The sequence below is a fragment of the Littorina saxatilis genome, linkage group LG11, assembly GCF_037325665.1.
Source record: "Littorina saxatilis isolate snail1 linkage group LG11, US_GU_Lsax_2.0, whole genome shotgun sequence".
NCBI classification, from domain to species: domain Eukaryota; kingdom Metazoa; phylum Mollusca; class Gastropoda; order Littorinimorpha; family Littorinidae; genus Littorina; species Littorina saxatilis.
In genome coordinates, this window is record NC_090255.1 from 28,739,772 (window position 1) to 28,759,102 (window position 19,331).

Consider the following 19,331-nt stretch of genomic DNA (forward strand, 5'->3'; position numbering starts at 1 on the left):
CACCCGAGTTGTTGGTCTTTAAGTCAACACCCGTGGATTGTGGAAATCTGTTTGTGATGGGGTCTGGTAGTTTCCGATTGTCTGTATGTTCATGGAAACCTTCGGGTTTGTATAACAGTTTTTATAGGGCTAATTTCTTTAGCCCTAATATTTTCAATCCTGTTTGATTGCACTTCGCTTCCCGAGGTGATCGTAGTGTTTCGGCACTCGGTTACATCTGGCGCTGCGAGCAGGATGGGACTCGGCATGATATGTTCAGGTAATGGCATAATATGACCACTGAACATGTTCGTGCTGTTCCCATTCTGCGAACTTGGGATGGACAGTGGTCCCCCCGGTTCGGAACTTCGGGACGAAGTTCATTTCAAACGGGGGCGATTGTGACAGGGGAGGCTACCGCTCCTTTCACAGCAGACTCTGCACCCGAGTTGTTGGCCTTTAAGTCAACACCCGTGGTTTGTAGAAATCTGTTTGTGATGGGGTCTGGTAGTTTCCGATTGTCTGTATGTTCATGGAAACCTTCGGGTTTGCATAACAGTTTTTATAGGGCTAAGAAATTAGCCTTGATATTTTCAATCCTGTTTGATTGCACTTCGCTTCCCGAGGTGATCGTTGTGTTTCGGCACTCGGTTACACAAATATAACATATTTATGTTTTTGGAATCAGAAAATAATGAAAAGTAAGATGAACGTAAATTTGGATCGTTTTATAAAAACAAGGTTTTTTTTTACAATTTTCAGATTTTTAATGACCAAAGTCATTAATTAATTTTTAAGCCACCAATCTGAAATGCAATACCGAAGTCCGGCCTTCGTCGAAGATTGCTTGGCCAAAATTTCAATCAATTTGATTGAAAAATGAGGGTGTGACAGTGCCGCCTCAACTTTTACAAAAAGCCGGATATGACGTCATCAAAGACATTTATCGAAAAAATTTAAAAAAAGTCCGGGGATATCATTCCCAGGAACTCTCATGTAAAATTTCATAAAGATTGGTCCAGTAGTTTAGTCTGAATCGCTCTACACACACACACACACGCACAGACAGACAGACACACACACATACACCACACCGTCGTCTCGATTCCCCCCTCTACGTTATAACATTTAGTCAAAACTTGACTGACTGTAAAAAGATAAAAAGCCTAACGGTTTTGTAGTTTGTGTTTCTACAACAGTTTTGACAGTAAATACAATGAATTCAATTATTTTGAGCGCTCTAGCACCGTTAGTTTGTCAGAACAGGAGGTGGTTCATATCATAGTTGGAGCCGGTCCATATTAGGCAACCTTCCCCTACAAAGCGCACTTGTTACCGTAGTATTTGTAGGCCGATATTATATACAAATACGATATTATATAAATATTTATATTTTAAACTCTTTCAGGAGTATGTAAACAAAGACAGACAGGCAGACGGACAGATATACATAATTATACACACGCACACACGTGTGCGCGCACACACACACACACACACACACACGCGCGCGCGCACACGTACGCAAGCACGCAAAAACAAAGCGACAGACAAACAGCGATTTACACACACATTCATTCTCTCTCTCTCTCTCTCTCTCTCTCTCTCTCTCTCTCTCTCTCTCTCTCTCTCTCTCTCTCTCTCTCTCTCTCTCTCTCTCTCTCTCCTTCTTGCTTACCAGATAAACGTGCTATATCGAACTGCTTGTAATCTTGGCTTGGCTGTTAATTTAGAAAAATCTAACATAGTTATCTTCAGAAATGGAGGCCACATTGCAGCTATTGAAAAATGGATGTATGGCAATAACGTAATGGAAACTGTGAACATGTATAAATACTTAGGAATTTACTTTTCTACAAGGTTGACATTTTCTCACACGCTGAACGATTTAGCGCTGCGTGCAAGAAAGGGTGTGATTGGTATTTTTAAGGTACTGTGGACTCTAGGAGAAAGATCACCAAACATATTCTATAAACTATTCGACTCCCAGATCCAGCCCATGCTCAATTATGCGGCAGAAGTCTGGGGCCTTGATGCAGACCATTCACCTATTGAAAAGGTGCATCTGTTTGCCCTTAAGAGGTTTCTGAACACAAGCATGAAAACACCAAACACACTTGTGTATGGAGAAACTGGCAGACACCCGTTATTTGTCAACACGTTTGTCAAGTCCATACGATTTTGGTTGCGCATCCTGAAAATGCCTAGTCATCGATTGCCACAGAAAGCTTATAAAATGCTGCTTTATTTACACGAACAAAATAAAAGAACATGGGCGTCATCAGTTTGCTATGTGCTATACAAATACGGCTTTGACCAAGTTTGGATTCAACAAGGCGTTGGAAATGAAAATGCGTTCATAACGGAATTCAAGAACAGACTAGTCACATTATACAAGCAAGAGTGGATAGAAACCGTACAAAGTAAAGAACGATTCCTTTTCTATAGCACTTTCAAGTCAGCCTTATCTATGTCTTCATACTTAAATGACCTGAAGCACGTCAAAGCAAGAAACTGCCTGATTAGGTTAAGACTTGGTGTCTCGCCACTCAAAGTGCATCGATTACGACACATTCGGTCGTCAACAGCTGTAGATTACTTGTGTCCATTCTGCGCAAACGAGACCGAAGATGAAATTCATTTTGTTTTGAAATGTCCAAAATATGCTGGTATTCGTGAGTACTACATACCTGCAAAATATTACAACCGTCCATCAAGCTTTAAACTGGCGCTACTTCTAGCGACACCAAACAGATCAATATTACTTAGACTTGCAACCTTCATCATGAACGCGTTTAAAATACGCAGTGAGTGGGTACAGTGAATATGAGATATTGCACGATCTTGTTTTATGTGTATGCTATTTTTGTTGTTTTTGTCGATTGCTTAAACAAATAGTAATAATGTTTTGTTTTTTGAAAACGTTAATGTGATGCTATGTATCAGGGATGCAACGATTATGCATATAACTGCTTGCAGATTTGCGTGTGAAAGGGCATGTGAAGGGATAGATGGAGGGATGAATAGATGGATGACGGATGTATGGTTGGACAGACAGACGGATGATTAGATGGATGGAGGACAGAGGGACATGAGATGGATAGAAGGATGGATGGATGGATGGTTGGCTGGATGGATGGATGGATGGATGGATGGACGGAAGGATGACAGAGAGACATGAGGGAAGTGCGACAGAGACTGGATTTTGTGCTGATGCTTGTTTGTTTGTTTGCTTAACGCCCAGCCGACCACGAAGGGCCATATCAGGGCGGTGCTGCTTTGACATATAACGTGCGCCACACACAAGACAGAAGTCGCAGCACAGGCTTCATGTCTCACCCAGTCACATTATTCTCACACCGGACCAACCAGTCCTAGCACTAACCCCATAATGCCAGACGCCAGGCGGAGCAGCCACTAGATTGCCAATTTTAAAGTCTTAGGTTTGACACGGCCGGGTTCGAACCCACGACCTCCCGATCACGGGGCGGACGCCTTACCACTAGGCCAACCGTGCCGGTTTGTGCTGATGCATTACTGTCCTTTTTCAAACGTTTTGCTGTTGTAAATGCCTGTTTCCACTGTCGCCATGTCGACTGTCATTACGATGATGATGATTTTTATTATGATTAATATTACTATGATTATTTTTCATGAAGCATGAATATTGAAACTTTGTACACCCCGAATTGAAATGGGCCCAAGGCCTAATCAATAAACCATCCAGACTCTAGACTCTCTCTCTCTCTCTCTCTCTATAAACCATCCAGACTCCAGACTCTCTCTCTCTCTCTCTCTCTCTCTCTCTCTCTCTCTCTCTCTCTCTCTCTCTCTCCTTCTTGCTTACTGCTTATGAGATCGTATTACCGCTTACCCAAAATGGAGCGAAGAAGTGAGTAGTCCGGAAACTAGACCATCTAGGTCAAGGCCGTCGTGGAAGCCCAAGCGTCTAAACACATGAACACACACAAACTGAAAACAGTGAACAGTTTAGTGTGCGCATTTAAATCACTGCCTTTGCAATGCTATTTATTGGAATGTTACACACACACACACACACACACCCCACACACACACACCACACACACCACACATACACACACACTATCACACGTTATCAATACATACACATAAAGAACAAATCAAAATACAAACATAACTTGACTAAATGTAAAAAGCACTAAAATATCAGACATGAAAAGTGTTCTATTTACCCATTAAGCGGGAATGAAACTGGCGCCTAAACGTTTTCACAGAAGAGGCATTTCGGAGGGGTAGGGGTATGGAATTCCATAGAGACGCTCCTGAGAAGGCTAAACTTGACCTATACAAGTCTAGACGAGGGATGGGGGGAATCAGGTTCTGGGACCCATATCTTTTTGTGGCATGTCTGAAATGTGATTTTAAAGAGAGAGAGAGAGAGAGAGAGAGAGAGAGAGAGAGAGAGAGAGAGAGAGAGAGAGAGAGAGAGAGAGAGAGAGAGAGAAAGAGAAGAGAGAGACAGGGAGAGAGAGAGAAAAAAGAGAGAGACAGAGACAGAGAGAGAGAGAGAGACAGAGACAGAGAGAGAACAAGAACAAGAACAAGAACAAGAACAAATCTTTAATTGTCTAAGGCCACAGCCCCTTACAATAGTGGTTAAAATAACAGCAATAGTATCTGCACAGTTATAAATTATAGTCACGCATAAAATTCAACAAATACATTAAAACCCTGATGACATATCACTGAACCTCATTTATAAGGGTTCGTCTCTTCTGTAGCATGAAGAACACAAATCTGCTGAAGCTGTTCATCACATTTTCCTCATTATTGCCACAGAAATAAACAAGTTGTTGTTGCAGCGTCTTAGAGTTCGAGATTTTCAAATACTTTGCTCGAAGGTCTTGATAAAAAGGACATAAAAATACAACATGGTGTTCATCTTCTCTATCAGCTGTACAGAGAGGACAGTTTCTTGTCGTTTGGTTTGGTGCGTACCGAAACTTGTGAGCGTTGATTTCGGATACTCCTGCGCGGAAACGAGTAAGAGCAACTCTGTACTTAATATCTTCGATTAATTCAATGTATTTCTCTTTTTCCAAGCATGTTTTGTAACAATTATAAATGTCAAAACGTTCACTGCATTCTAAAAAGGAGAACCATTCTTGACAAAAACAGTCTTGTAAACGTCTTTTAAACTCTTGTAAGAAACACTTCTCATTCCCAACCGTTCCGTACATCCACACAGCAGCAAAACCATTACAACATAAAAGACTCTGCACATGTGAGACCCAATTTGTGTGGCCCTTCGATGCCAAATTACATAAAGCTTTATATGCAATCTTGGAATATCTTGAATCAGGTTGCTTCAGCAGTGTAAACCAGTATTTCACACATCTGACTGCAGAGTTAATATACAGCGGATGTCTTCCCAATTCACCATACACAATGTTGTTTGGAGTTCGAATTGTCACTTTCAGAAACTTTTTACACGCAAACAGGTGGACCCTTTCCACAGAGTCATACTTTCCATATCCCCATAGCTCTGAACCATACAAGAGCATAGGAGCGATCCGTGCGTCAAACAGTTTGAAAAACACCTTTGCCGAATGGCAGCCAAGTCTGTTCAGTAATCTAACGATTTCGATCACTCCCTTTTTCGCCATGGTTGTCTTTGTTTCTACTGCAATGTTCCAGCTCAGTTGGGTGGAAAGGGTTACACCGAGATATTTAAACGAGTTCACAATCTCAAGACGATCCATTCCGTAGAACCACTTCTCTTTCTGTGCAATGTGCCCGCCCTTTCTAAAAACCATGACCTTAGTCTTTGTCAAGTTCACGTTCAGACACAGTTTTTCTGCAGAGCAGCGCAGGACATTAAGCTGGTTTTGTAGGCCTACTACAGTGCTGGATAACAGCGCAATGTCGTCAGCAAAAAGCATTACAAACAGTTCTAACTCAGACGGAGATAAACGTATCCCATGTCTGCCTCGTTGTATGACATCCTGAGCCAGTTCGTTGATCAGAAACGAGAAAATTGTCGGTGAGGCTACACAACCTTGCTTAAGGCCTTGCATACATTCAAAGAAATCAGTGTATTCGTTTCCGCACCGCACGCATGCTTTCACGTTTTCATACATGCTCTTTAACACCTTAAATATTTTGCCTTGTATCCCTAATCGAAAAAGCACTGACCAGAGCACGGGGCGCTTAATGCTATCGTAAGCCTTACAAAAATCTATGTAGGCTACATACAGTTTGGCCTTTTGTGAAAATTGTTTCTGGACGCAAGCGTAAAGGGTAAACACATGATCAATAGTTGAGTAATTCCTCCGGAAGCCAGCCTGGCTTTCATCTAAAATGTTATTATTTTCTGACCACACAGACAGGCGGTCGTTCAGAACAGACATAAAAATTTTGCTCATCGTACTGGTGAGGGAAATTCCTCTGTAATTATCAGGGTTATCACAGTCTCCTTTTTTATGTAACGGCACAATAATGGCCTTGGACCACTCTCTTGGGTACACCCCCTTCTCGAGAATGTTGTTGAACAATTTAACTAAAAAGGGTAAAATAAGACTTTCAGACACTTTCAACATTTCATTCAACACACCATCAAACCCTGCCGCTTTACCATTTTTCAAATTTCTGATTGCTTTACTAATTTCAATTTCAGTTATTTCACTGTCAAGAATTTCGTCACTGATACCTGTATCAGGCAACTGATCGTCTTCGGGTTCACCTTCAACTGTATCGGTATTTAAAACATCCTTAAAATGTTCGTACCATGCCTCTTTTGGTACGGAGTTGGAGTGCACCTCTTTTCTATTACATTTCCTTATTTCCTTCCAAAATTCCGTTGGTTTATCAGCAGAGAGCACTAAGTTATGAACTTGTTTTAACCTGTACTCTGTTCGCTTTGTTCGAAGAAGGTCTTTATACTCCTTCCTGACTTCAGCGTACTTTTGCTTTGCTATCTCTTTTTCTTCTTTATCTTCTGTTTTAATTCTTTGGTAACTTCTCAGCAACCGTCTCGCAGATCGCTTCTTTTCCAAACATTCAACATCAAACCATGAGGACGCACTTCTACCTTCATCGTCACCTCCGACTTTTTTGGTCATGCACCTTGCCGACTGTAACATTGCTTTGTTAAAAATCTCCAGCCCCTCGTCCATGTCTGCGCTGATGATGTCGCACGCTTCCTTTAACTTAGCTTTAAAATCGTCTGATTTAACACTTTCAATAAAATCATTCTTTTTTGCATCGTTCCACACAACTTTTGAGACACGTGCTTGTTTAGGGGGCTGGCGCTGATTCCCTTTCAACCCAAGCGCAAAGGTCACAGGCATATGCATTGATTCAATTCTGTCGCCAATGGTTAAATCGTGAATGTTATTGGCTAGGTCAACAGAGGCTAAACAATAATCCACCACACTGTTACCACTATGGGAGATATAAGTAAACTTGCACGAGTTGTCCGCATTGCAAACACCATTCAAGATTTTGAGATCAAAGCATACACATAGATCGATAAGCTTTGTACCAAACCCATTTAGTGTATAGTCTTCAGTCATTCTACCATGTGAAATCGTGTCATGGTCATGACCTTGCGAGTCTTGATCAAGGAGGTCAAAAATGTTCTGCGTATCTACCTGGTAGTCTAATGTTCTAGAATTAAAATCACCGCACAAGAGCGTGTGGCAATCACTTGTCATTTCTAAAACATCACTTAAACATAGCTCCACTTCATTTAGATGGCACGAGGAGTCTGTCTTTTGGTAATAAGGGCTTCCACATGGTGGCACATACACTGGCACGAACACAATATCTCGATCACCACCACACACATGTTTTGACAGTTTCAAGACTAGCATATGATCATGTGAGGAGTCAACCAATTCAACGTGCTTTGCTATGTTTTTCTTACACATCACGACAATACCCCCTGACTTGCGACCCTGATGTGAGAGCTTGATAGCTGGAGACATAAATTTTACGTAATTTTTAAAGTGTAGGGACAGATCAAAGGAGTCATCAATAAACGTCTCAATAAAACATACAATATCAAATTTTCCAACATAGGCAGAAAAATCTGTATCACCAAGCTGAGAGGCAAGACCTCCCACGTTCCACACCAAAAAAGACACTGCTTTACCTACACTAAATGTATCACCAGCTTGACGGGAACGCTGATCATGAAACCTTCCCTTGTACTCGTCTGATTTTGAACTCATACTTGTATCAGTGTTTGTCCCCCTTGTGTTGTCTTTGCTCTCACGTCTAGCGTTAATACATTTACCACTCATGTGCACATTCCTGTCGTCAGTTGTCTGTCCATTAAAACACTGTGCAGAAACTAAAGGTTGGGGCCGGCCGTATCCCTATCTCCACGAAACAGTAGGTCGACCCCTACCTCTGCCCGTCCCTCTGGACGCTGCATGTGACCGTGTTTCACGATCACGAGAACCAGGGAGCGCTGCGCTCTCCCCGGCTAATCCATCAGGGTTGGCATGGTGACTGGCACGCTCGCTGGAACCGCCACCAGAGGAGATGCTGGAACTGGAAGAGGAACAGGCACCGTGACCGACTGAAGCATCGGTGTCGGCACGGGAGCTGGAACTGAAGTTAGAGCTGGACCAGGCACCGGAACGTGGAGCGGCGCTGGAACTGTGACTGGCACCTGAGGCGGTACCGTGACGTCGATTGTGGCTGGCCAGGTCGCGGGCTGCATGCACTGCGTCTCGTCTGTCCCTCGGGCTGTCCCTGTCGTTGTAGCCATCGCTGTTGTCTCTGGAACTACCCGTCGTCTGGTCTGGTCTGTTGACCTGAAAGCTGCTATTCTTTGTCTGAGGGAGTTGCTGTATAGTCTGGCTGTGCGTGTTGTACACGTACGCAGTTCCTTCACACACAACTTTATCAAACTTCATGTATGCTTGCTTGCCATCTTCACGGAGAGTTCCCAGCAGGGACTGAAGGTGTTTACGTTTATTCTGCACATTCTGGGAAAAGTCCTCACGAACGTAAACACTGGATTTCTTTTTCCTTGATTTCGCCCTCCATAGAACTTCTGCCCTCTGTTTGTACGACTGGAATCTGACGAGTATGGCGTGACCAACCCGACGTGCTTGATCGATCAAAATCATATCACTAATCTGCAGTTCGTGTTTGATAAAGTCACGTACCTTTGTCTCACAGCCATAGTGCTCCGCACCAGTCCCAGGGCCCATACCAAAAAACAACAAGTTATTTCGACGGCTCTGGTTGTCAGCAGTATCACACTTATCCTCCACCATTTCCAACCTAGAGCGGAGATCAGCGTTATCTTCTTTGACCGAGTCACACTGTTCACACATAGCATCCACATCAGCCTGCAAAATGTCACAATGGTCAGCGATTTGACTCACTCGACTCGTTAGTTTGTTCTCCAGCTCCAATAGTCTTGTGTCAATGAGAGAGGAGAGAGATTTCTGTGAGGTTTGAAGTTCCTTAATTGCAGCAGCCATCATTTCCACAGCCACAGATAAACGATCGTCCCTGGTTTCACACACCCCTGCACTGACACTCGACTGTTCTGTGTCACTCATACCGCTGACAGTAGCCTTTGTGTTGACGGCACGTGAACTTTCCTTTCTTTCTGTAGCCACGCTTGACTGACCAGGGCCGGGGTTCGGCTCTACACCAGCCATAAGGAGAAAGGCGAGTAAACTCGCCACGCTGAGTAGGCCTGCTGTGACAGAGAGAGAGAGAGAGAGAGACAGACAGACAGACAGACAGACAGACAGAGAGAGAGAGAGTGAGAGAAAGAGAGAGAGACAGAAATAGATACGAAGACAGACAGACATAATTATCCTGGCGCTAGCATTCATACATTAAGAGCAGGCAGGCAGGCAGGCAGGCAGGCAAACTGACAGTGACGCAGACAGATCTATAGGGACAAACCTTGCACCCGCGTACAGTAATTTTAGAGCAGGAATGACCGCAGCGCCAGCGGCAGGCCCAATCATTAAGAGACTGATGGCCACCAGCCATAGTTCACTGCAATCATGCATTGTAACAATTCAGTAAAACAATTCATAAACAGAAGAGGGACAATAATCTGAACGGGGAAACTTGGACACAGATGATGAATCATATTACAAACGAGGGCTAGTGAGAAGAAAAAACACATCCCGAAACTATGGAATCTAATAATAAATAAGTAAACAAAACCTTTTTTTTAAAACCACAACAACTACAACCACAAAATCAAAGAGATAACACTTGCGTAAAGCGATATCAAAACACGACCTGAAATAAAAGATCACAACTGAAAACCCGGGATCATTAACTTCCAAGATTAGAAAGGTTTGGCTACAGCCGAAACCCTGCGAGCGAGACGGGTCTATAGTTGGTCTCCGCACAATATGTGAACACGGGACAAGTGAACTATCATTTTCAGAGTAAGCATGCATTATGTGCATATATATTTGGATTAGGCAAACGATAGAAAATACAATTACCTTATTTTTGAATCTGTTTATTTAAAATAAAATTTTGATTTCAATTTTTTTTCAATTTTGATTAAACAAATCAAAGATTTTTAAGGTCTCTCCACCCCCACTACGGCTACCACCACAACTACAACCATAAATAAACCTTCTTCTTCTTCTTCTTCTTCTTCTTCTTCTGCGTTCGTGGACTGAAACTCCCACGTACACTCGTGTTTTTGCACGAGTGGAATTTTACGTGTATGACCGTTTTTACCCCGCCATTAAGGCAGCCATACGCCGCTTTCGGAGGAGATAAATAAACCAACAATAACGCCAACAACAAGGCAGAAACTCACGAGTGTGCAAATGGCAGCAGCGGGGTCGGACCTACGATCAGCAATGATGCTGCGTTGAAAATACACCCGATGATTAAATACGGGTAGACAATACCCTGAAACAGAACCACTTGAATAATCAACTTTTGGTCAATGAAATGCGAGAGGTTCACCACACACACACACACACACACACACACACACACACACACACACACACGCACGCACGCACACACACACACACACACACACACGCACGCACGCACACACGTAGGCACACGCACACACACACACACACACACACACACACACACACACAATTTAATATGTATCAAACCGTACCAATCCACTATCTCACAAATAAGCAAAACGGACCTACCTTTCGATCGCTAAGCCAGCCAAAAAATGGTGAAAAGATGCAATACATAGCAGCCATGATCATAAATAGTGCTCCAATGACAACTGCCGATAGGTTAAACTGCAACAACAACATATTTTTTCCTGATAGTTTTCTTATCGCATACAATTATTGTCATTTGGGGAATCAATAGAACCGTAGCGAAGTAATAACACATGCACATACAGGATACCCAGATACCCTACATGCATTGATGGACGTACGCATATACAGACGTATATACCAAACACACTCTCGCACACTCACCGACATACAAACATAGACACACACACACACACATTCACATTCACACACACACACACACACACACACACACACACACACACACACACACATACACACACACACACACAAACACACACACATACGCACACGCACACACACAAACACAAACACACACACACGCTAACACACACACACACACACACACACACTAACACACACACCTATGCATCCATTCACCCAGTACACCCACCAATCCATAATTCCTATCTTCCCAGCACCCTCTCTACATCCCCCCCCCAGGCGCACACACACACACATACACACACACACACACGCTAACACACACACTAACACACACACACACACACACTAACACACACACTAACACACACACCTATGCATCCATTCACCCAGTACAACCACCAATCCATAATTCCTATTTTCCCAGCCCCCTCTCTACATCCCCCCCACCCGACACACACACACACACACACACACACACACACACACACACACACACACACAATGAATAACTCACCTGTTCAAGATGTATGGCTAATGAGGCGTCCAAGAAACCAAAGGTGTAGCAATTCATGACCACACACACACATGCAACCAGAATCAGAGGACTTTTTAACAGGCGCAACATCGACCCTCGTCGCTTCTGCGGAACCCCTCCGACGTCTGTAAACAAAAAAATCAAGAAGCAAAATAAAACAACTGGACGTCACCTGCTCAGAAAACTGCGTCTTATTGCGCCTAGAATTACATTGAGCTATTCTCCCCAGAATTGGGTAGGATTGCCCGCCAAAGCGAGCAAGGAAAAAAAAGAGGTTATATTCGTTAAAGCCCTCTCGTTGAAAAAAATGAGTGTACGAGAGAGTCGCAGCTCTGGACTTCGGAATTTGACATTCTTGTTTTCATATGTAAGCAGGGGCGGACGAGGGGGGGGGGCACAGGGGGCACGTGCCCCCCCCCCCCGAAAAAAAAAGAAAAAAAAAGAAGAAGAAGAAAAAAAAGATTTTTCTATGCTGATTCTATGACCATTTCTAAGTTCAAATGGCACCAGATGGCACCATTTTGCTTCTTTGGGCAAATTTTTTTTCCGGGGGTGCATGCCCCCGGACCCCGCTAGCAAATTCGGGCGCTTCGCGCCCATCACAGTCACTTTCGATTCAAAGTGCCCGCCCCCCTTACAAATCAACTGATCCGCCATATTTAAATGTACAGGCAAAAATATAAAGTTAAGCTGCGAAGAGGCTCTTTTTGGGTATTTCACACGTGATATCCCCAGAGAGAAAACCTTCATAATTAATCACCTTATATTGATATCGAAAATGTGCAAAAGCCAGTTTAAGTACGGAAATCCAAAAACTAACATGAAGATCTTATTTCAGAACCAAGCTCGAGTTCGAAATTTCTAGTAAAATTGAACTGTGTATAAGAATATAGAAAACTAGTAGTATTGTGCTGTTAATGTAAAGTTATTTATATATGCGCTGTATGATGCTGTGCTGAAAACTGGTACTGTAATTGGTAATTTGTAAATTCTCGCCTTTGTCTATCGAGCGTTGGATTAATTAACTTGTTATGTATTGTCCCGCTGAAAATGTATTATATAACAGAATTATGGGAACAGCAACAACAACACACACACACGCACACACACACACACACACACACACACACACACACACACACACACACACACACACGCACATACACGCAGACATTAGTTAAAAAAAAAAAAAAAAACTGATCCGCCCCTGTGTAAGTGTGTTCATTACGCATGGAAAAAAGGTACACGACTCATCATCTTGTTTCTGATTCTCCCACATTCTTACCGTCTGTTTTGAGCAAGAAATGATTCATCGCCGAGCAGAGAATAAGCAGAGCTCCCATGATAAAGAAGGGCGTTCCAAACCCCCCGACCTGAAAGATAAAGATACAGATATATACTATTAGCATTCGATAGCAATTGGTGCGTGTATCGCTAATTTAGCCTTGGGGCAAAACGCGCAGAACATGAACTGAAGTAGCCCAAAACGACGTCAACATGTTATGCTCTTCAGTAAAGGATAGTACACGGCGGTGTGTTTTCCGTGCTGTCAAATCTATATTTATGAAATAATTATACACAAATCCAAAAACAAAGAGACTGCCAACGTTCCAATTTTCAGAATCAAAAAACAAGAAAGGTTAGTTGTTTGAACGTTTGTTATTGACAAAAAACGTTACATTCACACATATATCGACCATTAAAATAATTCTATATTGAAATAATTACACATTAACATGCTTCCATTTGAAACTTCGAGGTCGTCATCGTGGATTGACGCCCGACCAAAGCTAATTGAAGCCCGACGGAGCGAAGCGACGGAGGGCTTCAATTAGAATTTGGGAGGGCGTCAATCCACGATGAAGACCGAGAAGTTTCAAATGGAAGCATGTTAATGTTATTGTAGTTCGATCTGACGACGATCTCTTTTCTGCTTTCATGCGATGGTAAACAGACAGAATTGGTTCTGTTCTGTTTATACACTACTTTCAGTCCACCTACCTGCAAGGGTCAAGTCCCAAGAAATATGTCTCTGTATTCCTATCATATCACTCTGCTCCTGTTTTGTTTTCCTTTCACATACATTTTGACGGGTTTCTAGACAGCAAACTCTAAAACAAAATATTGCTATTTCATATGTTACGTGGATTTCCATTGGTCAATTGGGCAAAACTGAGCTCAGTGCAAAAGTGATATCGACGACATTTCCGTCGATATCAGTTTTGATATCGACGACCTCTCTATTGCTTCCCCACTTCAAAAACAAAAACACCTAAATTTAAAAACAAACAAATATATATGAAAATGTAATGATCCCAGAATTTAGTTGAGCAAGTGACTAGACTTTTTGAAAGAAAAGACATTTGAAAATACTGAAAAGTACAAGAAAAGAGTGAACAAAAAGAAATAATAATCAGAGGGAGGGATATGGAACAGCCAAAACTGAGACAAATACTTTTGTAATTTCTTTACTGTAAATACAACATGTCCAGAGAATTAGCAATATATCTAACATTGACTGACTGTGTGATGATATCTTCTGCTATTGGTCTGTTTCGACAGTGATATCAAAATCTCGACCTCCGGTCTCGATTTTGATATCACTGTCTCAACAGACCATAGCAGAAGATATCATCACACAGTCCGTCAATATTGGGTATTCTTTTCATCACAAAAGCGATCTTTGGAATTGACTGACGTAGTCCGGAAGAATTCATGCATCAACCTACGTCACGTATTCGACGTCATCACTTTGCATACCTTATGGTCTCGGTATTTCGTTGGCCTTCATATTTCCTACTTGTAAAATGACCCTCAAAGCTAACCGAGACTAGTTGAGGTTGTATTAATGCGCCTCGCCAGCAGTGAATCCCACTGATCTAAAAATAGAAGCAGCTGTGTCTCTTCCACAATGCCAATGGTCTCTTCTCGTTTTGACTTGCAAAGATTCTTCTCATATGCCGTGTTCGTGGCGTGTAGCTTATTAACCACATTACCAAATGATGAGTTCGTATAAAATACCCAGCGGCAAACAGAAAACACAAGTGTTATTCCGATAACGTAGGCCTACCAGCTAGACAAGCATTTGAAAGTCGACTCTGTTATAGTAGACTACACTGAAATACGACTGCATCAATTCAGTAATTGAATGGTTTGCGAATTATTATTTCAAGGCAACAACAATCGGAATCGAAAACGTGTAGAGTTAAGAACGTTCTTACCATGTATAAAACTTATTACCAGCCTGCCTCATGCGTGCAGACGAGCAATTTTTGGTTTTGAAATGAGACTGCAGTTCAATGGTTCGATTGCCCTAGCCACCTAGCAGACGACATAAACCCCGCAGCAAATTAACATGTTGGGCAAATGTGAACAAACAAACGATGGGGATGTAATACGTGTAGAGTTCAGAGCATTCTTACCGTTCATATATAGTACCAGACTCCCCGATGAGTGAAGATACAACACGAGAAATTTACCAACAGAAATTAAAACAAGAGTTTGCGTGTGACGAAAGCACGACACTTGAGACAGCCCACACAAAAGTAGATCTGACACAAACCTGACCACACAGTTACAGCTATCCAAATGCGCGTAGCAAAATGTGCATTTGGAATCTTCTTTTTTCTATGGCGGTACTGACAATATCGTTATTGAAACAATCCCAGTGCACTAAGGGATTTATAGAGCAAATCTCGAAAAAAATTATTGAACTCAGCGCTATGCGCTTCGTTCAATAATGAATTTTCTCGATTTGCTCTATAAATCCCTTAGTGCACTGGGATGTCTCAATAACTTAAATAATAACTGGACATTTTTCAGTGCCTAACCTATGGCTCTAGGCCCTTTACAAAAGAACATATACAGAAAAGAACATATAAATGTACACAGGGATGTTGCTACATATTCATACCTATAGGACAAATGTATCCTTAGCGGATTATGACTTTATTTAGTTATTCTGCAGAAATACAGAAATGCTGGAGAAAAACTGTTTCTGCAGCATTTCTGCATAATGTCATCTTTCGCGAGAGCAACGTTTTTTTCTGCAGTAAAACAGTTTTACTGCATTAAAATTGAAATCAAGAATGCTGCAGTAAAACGGTAATGTTGTTTTACTGGAGAAAAACTGTTTGCACATTTTCTTCAGCATTTTGGCATTATTCAGTTATTCTGCAGAAAAACAGAAATGCTGGAGAAAAACTGTCTTTTCTGCAGTATTTCTGCATAATGTCATCTTTCGCCGAAGCAACGGGTTTTTCTGGAGTAAAACATTTTACTGCAGTAAAATTGAAATCAAGAATGCTGCAGTAAAACGGTGCTGTTGTTTTACTGCAGAAAACCTGTTTACACTTTTTCTGCAGCATTTTGTACTGGCTCATTATAATGTTGGAGCACGCGAGCCCCCCTCTGTCGAGAGATGGACTCATCCAGAATTACCAATAGTTACAAACTATTATACTATTCCAGGGGGCGACGAATACAAACGCTACTTTACAAGGTCGTTCGTTTTTCTCCAGAAAAACTGTCACAGACTATTCTGAAGAAAAAGTTAATCGCAATAATGCTGCAGAAAACCAAGGGAACATTATGCTTCAGAAAAACTGACAGTGTTTTACTGCAGTAAAAAACGTTGCTTCGGCGAAAGATGACATTATGCAGAAATGCTGCAGAAAAGACAGTTTTTCTCCAGCATTTCGGTTTTTCTCCAGAATAACTGAATAATGTCATAATCCGCCAAGAGCCAGTACAAAATGCTGCAGAAAAAATATAAACAGGTTTTCTGCAGTAAAACAACAGCACCGTTTTACTGCAGCATTCTTGATTTCAATTTTACTGCAGTAAAATGTTTTGCTGCAGAAAAAAAACGCTGCTTCGGCGAAAGATGACATTATGCAGAAATGCTGCAGAAAAGAACGGTTTTTCTCCAGCATTTGTCTTTTCTGCAGAATAACTGAATAAAGTCATAATCCGCTAAGGATACAAATGTCCTAGCTCTTCAGCATCAATAGGACATTTGACCGCTTTCAGAAATGTCAATAGGACGTCAGAATTGTTTCACTTTCAAGAATGACGCTCGCCGTGTTACCCCCTGTTTTTGACCCTAATGTAGCACAGGATGCCGTTGAATAGCCAAACGTGTTCAGCTTTTGTTGAACTTTGGCAGGCTTTATTTTTATTTTTCGGTGGCATAACTCTGTGCGCTTCGTCAAAATGTCTCGAACTGAAAGCAAAAGCGGACGCAAGACTAAGTCAGTTGGAGTTGTCTCCCATACTCCTAACTTTAATGTGCTGCAGACGGGTGTCACCCAAACGCAAGATCCGCATTGCACAACTTCAGTGCACCTGTACGCGAGAGTGCTTGGTCGCTTTTTGAAAATGTGTATCTTGAAAGGAACATTAACGAATATCGCGCTGTCCGAAGGAATTGAGTTCTTATCGGACAATGCCAGCGCTCAGTTCAAAACGATAGGACATCTGACCGCCATGCGGCAATGGGAATCGGACATTTGAGCCTCTAAATCGGTCTATGTCCGATGTCCGACGCCTAACGACATCCCTGGTACACCCTACATAAAAAAATTAACCATACGGACAAAAATCACCACATGTACTGTTCACACAATATATATAATACAACAATTTAAGTCTTTACTTAAATTTGGTTATGACTTGGTTCGGCTGACACCTCCGTAAGACAATCGGAAAAGATAATTTGGTCGCTTTTCTGTTGAAAGTCAAACCTACGATAATTCAAGGGAGTTAAATCTCCCTACTTCTTTTTCCGTCTTGAACGCAGCGCAACAAGATGTGGTTTTCGCGGAAGAAAACACTATATACACACACATGCACCGCCTTGGTCTGTCGCACACACCAAACTGCCCGTGCGAAACAGGCCCACAGACCCCGGAGCACATCCTGCAGACCTGCCCGCTCCACCAGGAAGCCAGACTTAAACAGATCACTGGCCACAAGGTGCCACACTGCAGGAGCAACTCTGGGGCACCAAAGACTCCCTGATCCTGACCACCAGCTTTATTCAAGCTACAAAACTTAAAGTCTGACCTGAGGCCAAAAATCCTGGAACGCCGAAGAAGAAGAAGAAGAAGAATACCCAGCGAACAATCATGCCAACTTTGTGGGAGAGGAGTACGTGCAGAAATAGAATGAAAATTCTATACTGAACGTCAAAATAGTGCGCTGGTTTTCAATGTATTTTGCTCTTTTTAGACCAGGTCCACACGCAAGAATTATATTTTAGCTCAGTCTCGCTATTACTGAGATGTCAAACCAGATTCAAAATGGCCAACTCTAGGTGGTATTTAGGCACAGAAGCTTGTGTTATGGACAAGAGCAGACACACCTCATAGAGAACGCCTCCCAGCAAAGGCCCCACCACGTAGCCAAGACCGGCAAATGTCTCCAATGCCCCCTGTAGACAGACACATGAAGCTTGTCTTGAGAAAGTAGTAAAACATGATTGGATGAAACAAGACAACGAACCGAACAAAATTATATCAAGATAAGTTTTGTGTGAATATTTGTTTGTCTGTTCACTTAAAAGACCGTTGGGTCGAAATATCTGTGAATGTATTGTTTTGTCAATAACAAACGTTTCAACAACCTACCTTTCTTGTTTTTTTTATTTCGAACAAAAGACAAAGACAAAGACTAAATACAAATTGATCAAATCAAATCAAAATCAAACACATTGACAATACTATCTCACACATGAACAATTACAGTGTTTGTTCGTAAAACGACAAACACAGCACCACCGAACACATTTCTCACTGCATACACACATTCTCGCCTTCAAGACGTAAAAGATTCAATCACCAAAAAGGCCACTCAATTCCGCATAAAATCTAAAAGTACAAGGGAAATTGAAAAATTCTTTTCTTTCTTTATTTGGTGTTTTACGTCGTTTTCAACCATTCAAGGTTATATCGCGACGGGGAAAGGGGGGGGGGGGATGGGATAGAGCCACTTGTCAATTGTTTCTTGTTCACAAAAGCACTCATCAAAAATTTGCTCCAGGGGCTTGCAACGTAGTACAATATATTACCTTACTGGGAGAATGCAAGTTTCTAGTACAAAAGACTTAACATTTCTTTCATACTGCTTGACTAAAACCTTTACAAAAATTGACTATATTCTATACAAGAAACACTTAACAAGGGTAAAAGGAGAAACAGAATCCGTTAGTCGCCTCTTACTACATGCTGGGGAGCATCGGGTAAATTCTTCCCCATAACCCGCGGGGGGTAAATTGAAAAATAACCGAATTAGTCTACAAGAAACAGTATAATCCTTATAACTGAAAACTAATCAACTCACAAACGCGGTGCCCACATTTTCCG

At 42.0% G+C, this 19,331-nt stretch overlaps 1 protein-coding gene and 1 long non-coding RNA gene across 2 annotated transcripts in view; one reads left to right on the top strand and one right to left on the bottom strand.

The window, feature by feature from the left end:
* The window catches only part of LOC138980206 (uncharacterized), a 272,961-nt gene that overhangs the window by 89,861 nt on the left and 163,769 nt on the right, over positions 1-19,331 (top strand). The window lies entirely within an intron of this gene.
* Positions 1-19,331, bottom strand: part of LOC138980204 (MFS-type transporter SLC18B1-like) — a 31,003-nt gene that overhangs the window by 7,209 nt on the left and 4,463 nt on the right. The window contains exons 4-11 of the mRNA XM_070353043.1: positions 19,309-19,331; positions 18,332-18,400; positions 13,253-13,340; positions 11,947-12,092; positions 11,145-11,243; positions 10,787-10,881; positions 9,901-9,996; positions 3,854-3,928 (exon numbers count right to left, since the gene is read on the bottom strand). The exon at positions 19,309-19,331 is cut by the window's right edge and continues 125 nt beyond it. Of these exons, the coding sequence (XP_070209144.1) occupies positions 3,854-3,928; positions 9,901-9,996; positions 10,787-10,881; positions 11,145-11,243; positions 11,947-12,092; positions 13,253-13,340; positions 18,332-18,400; positions 19,309-19,331 (691 nt within the window). The remainder of the gene's footprint in view (positions 1-3,853; positions 3,929-9,900; positions 9,997-10,786; positions 10,882-11,144; positions 11,244-11,946; positions 12,093-13,252; positions 13,341-18,331; positions 18,401-19,308) is intronic.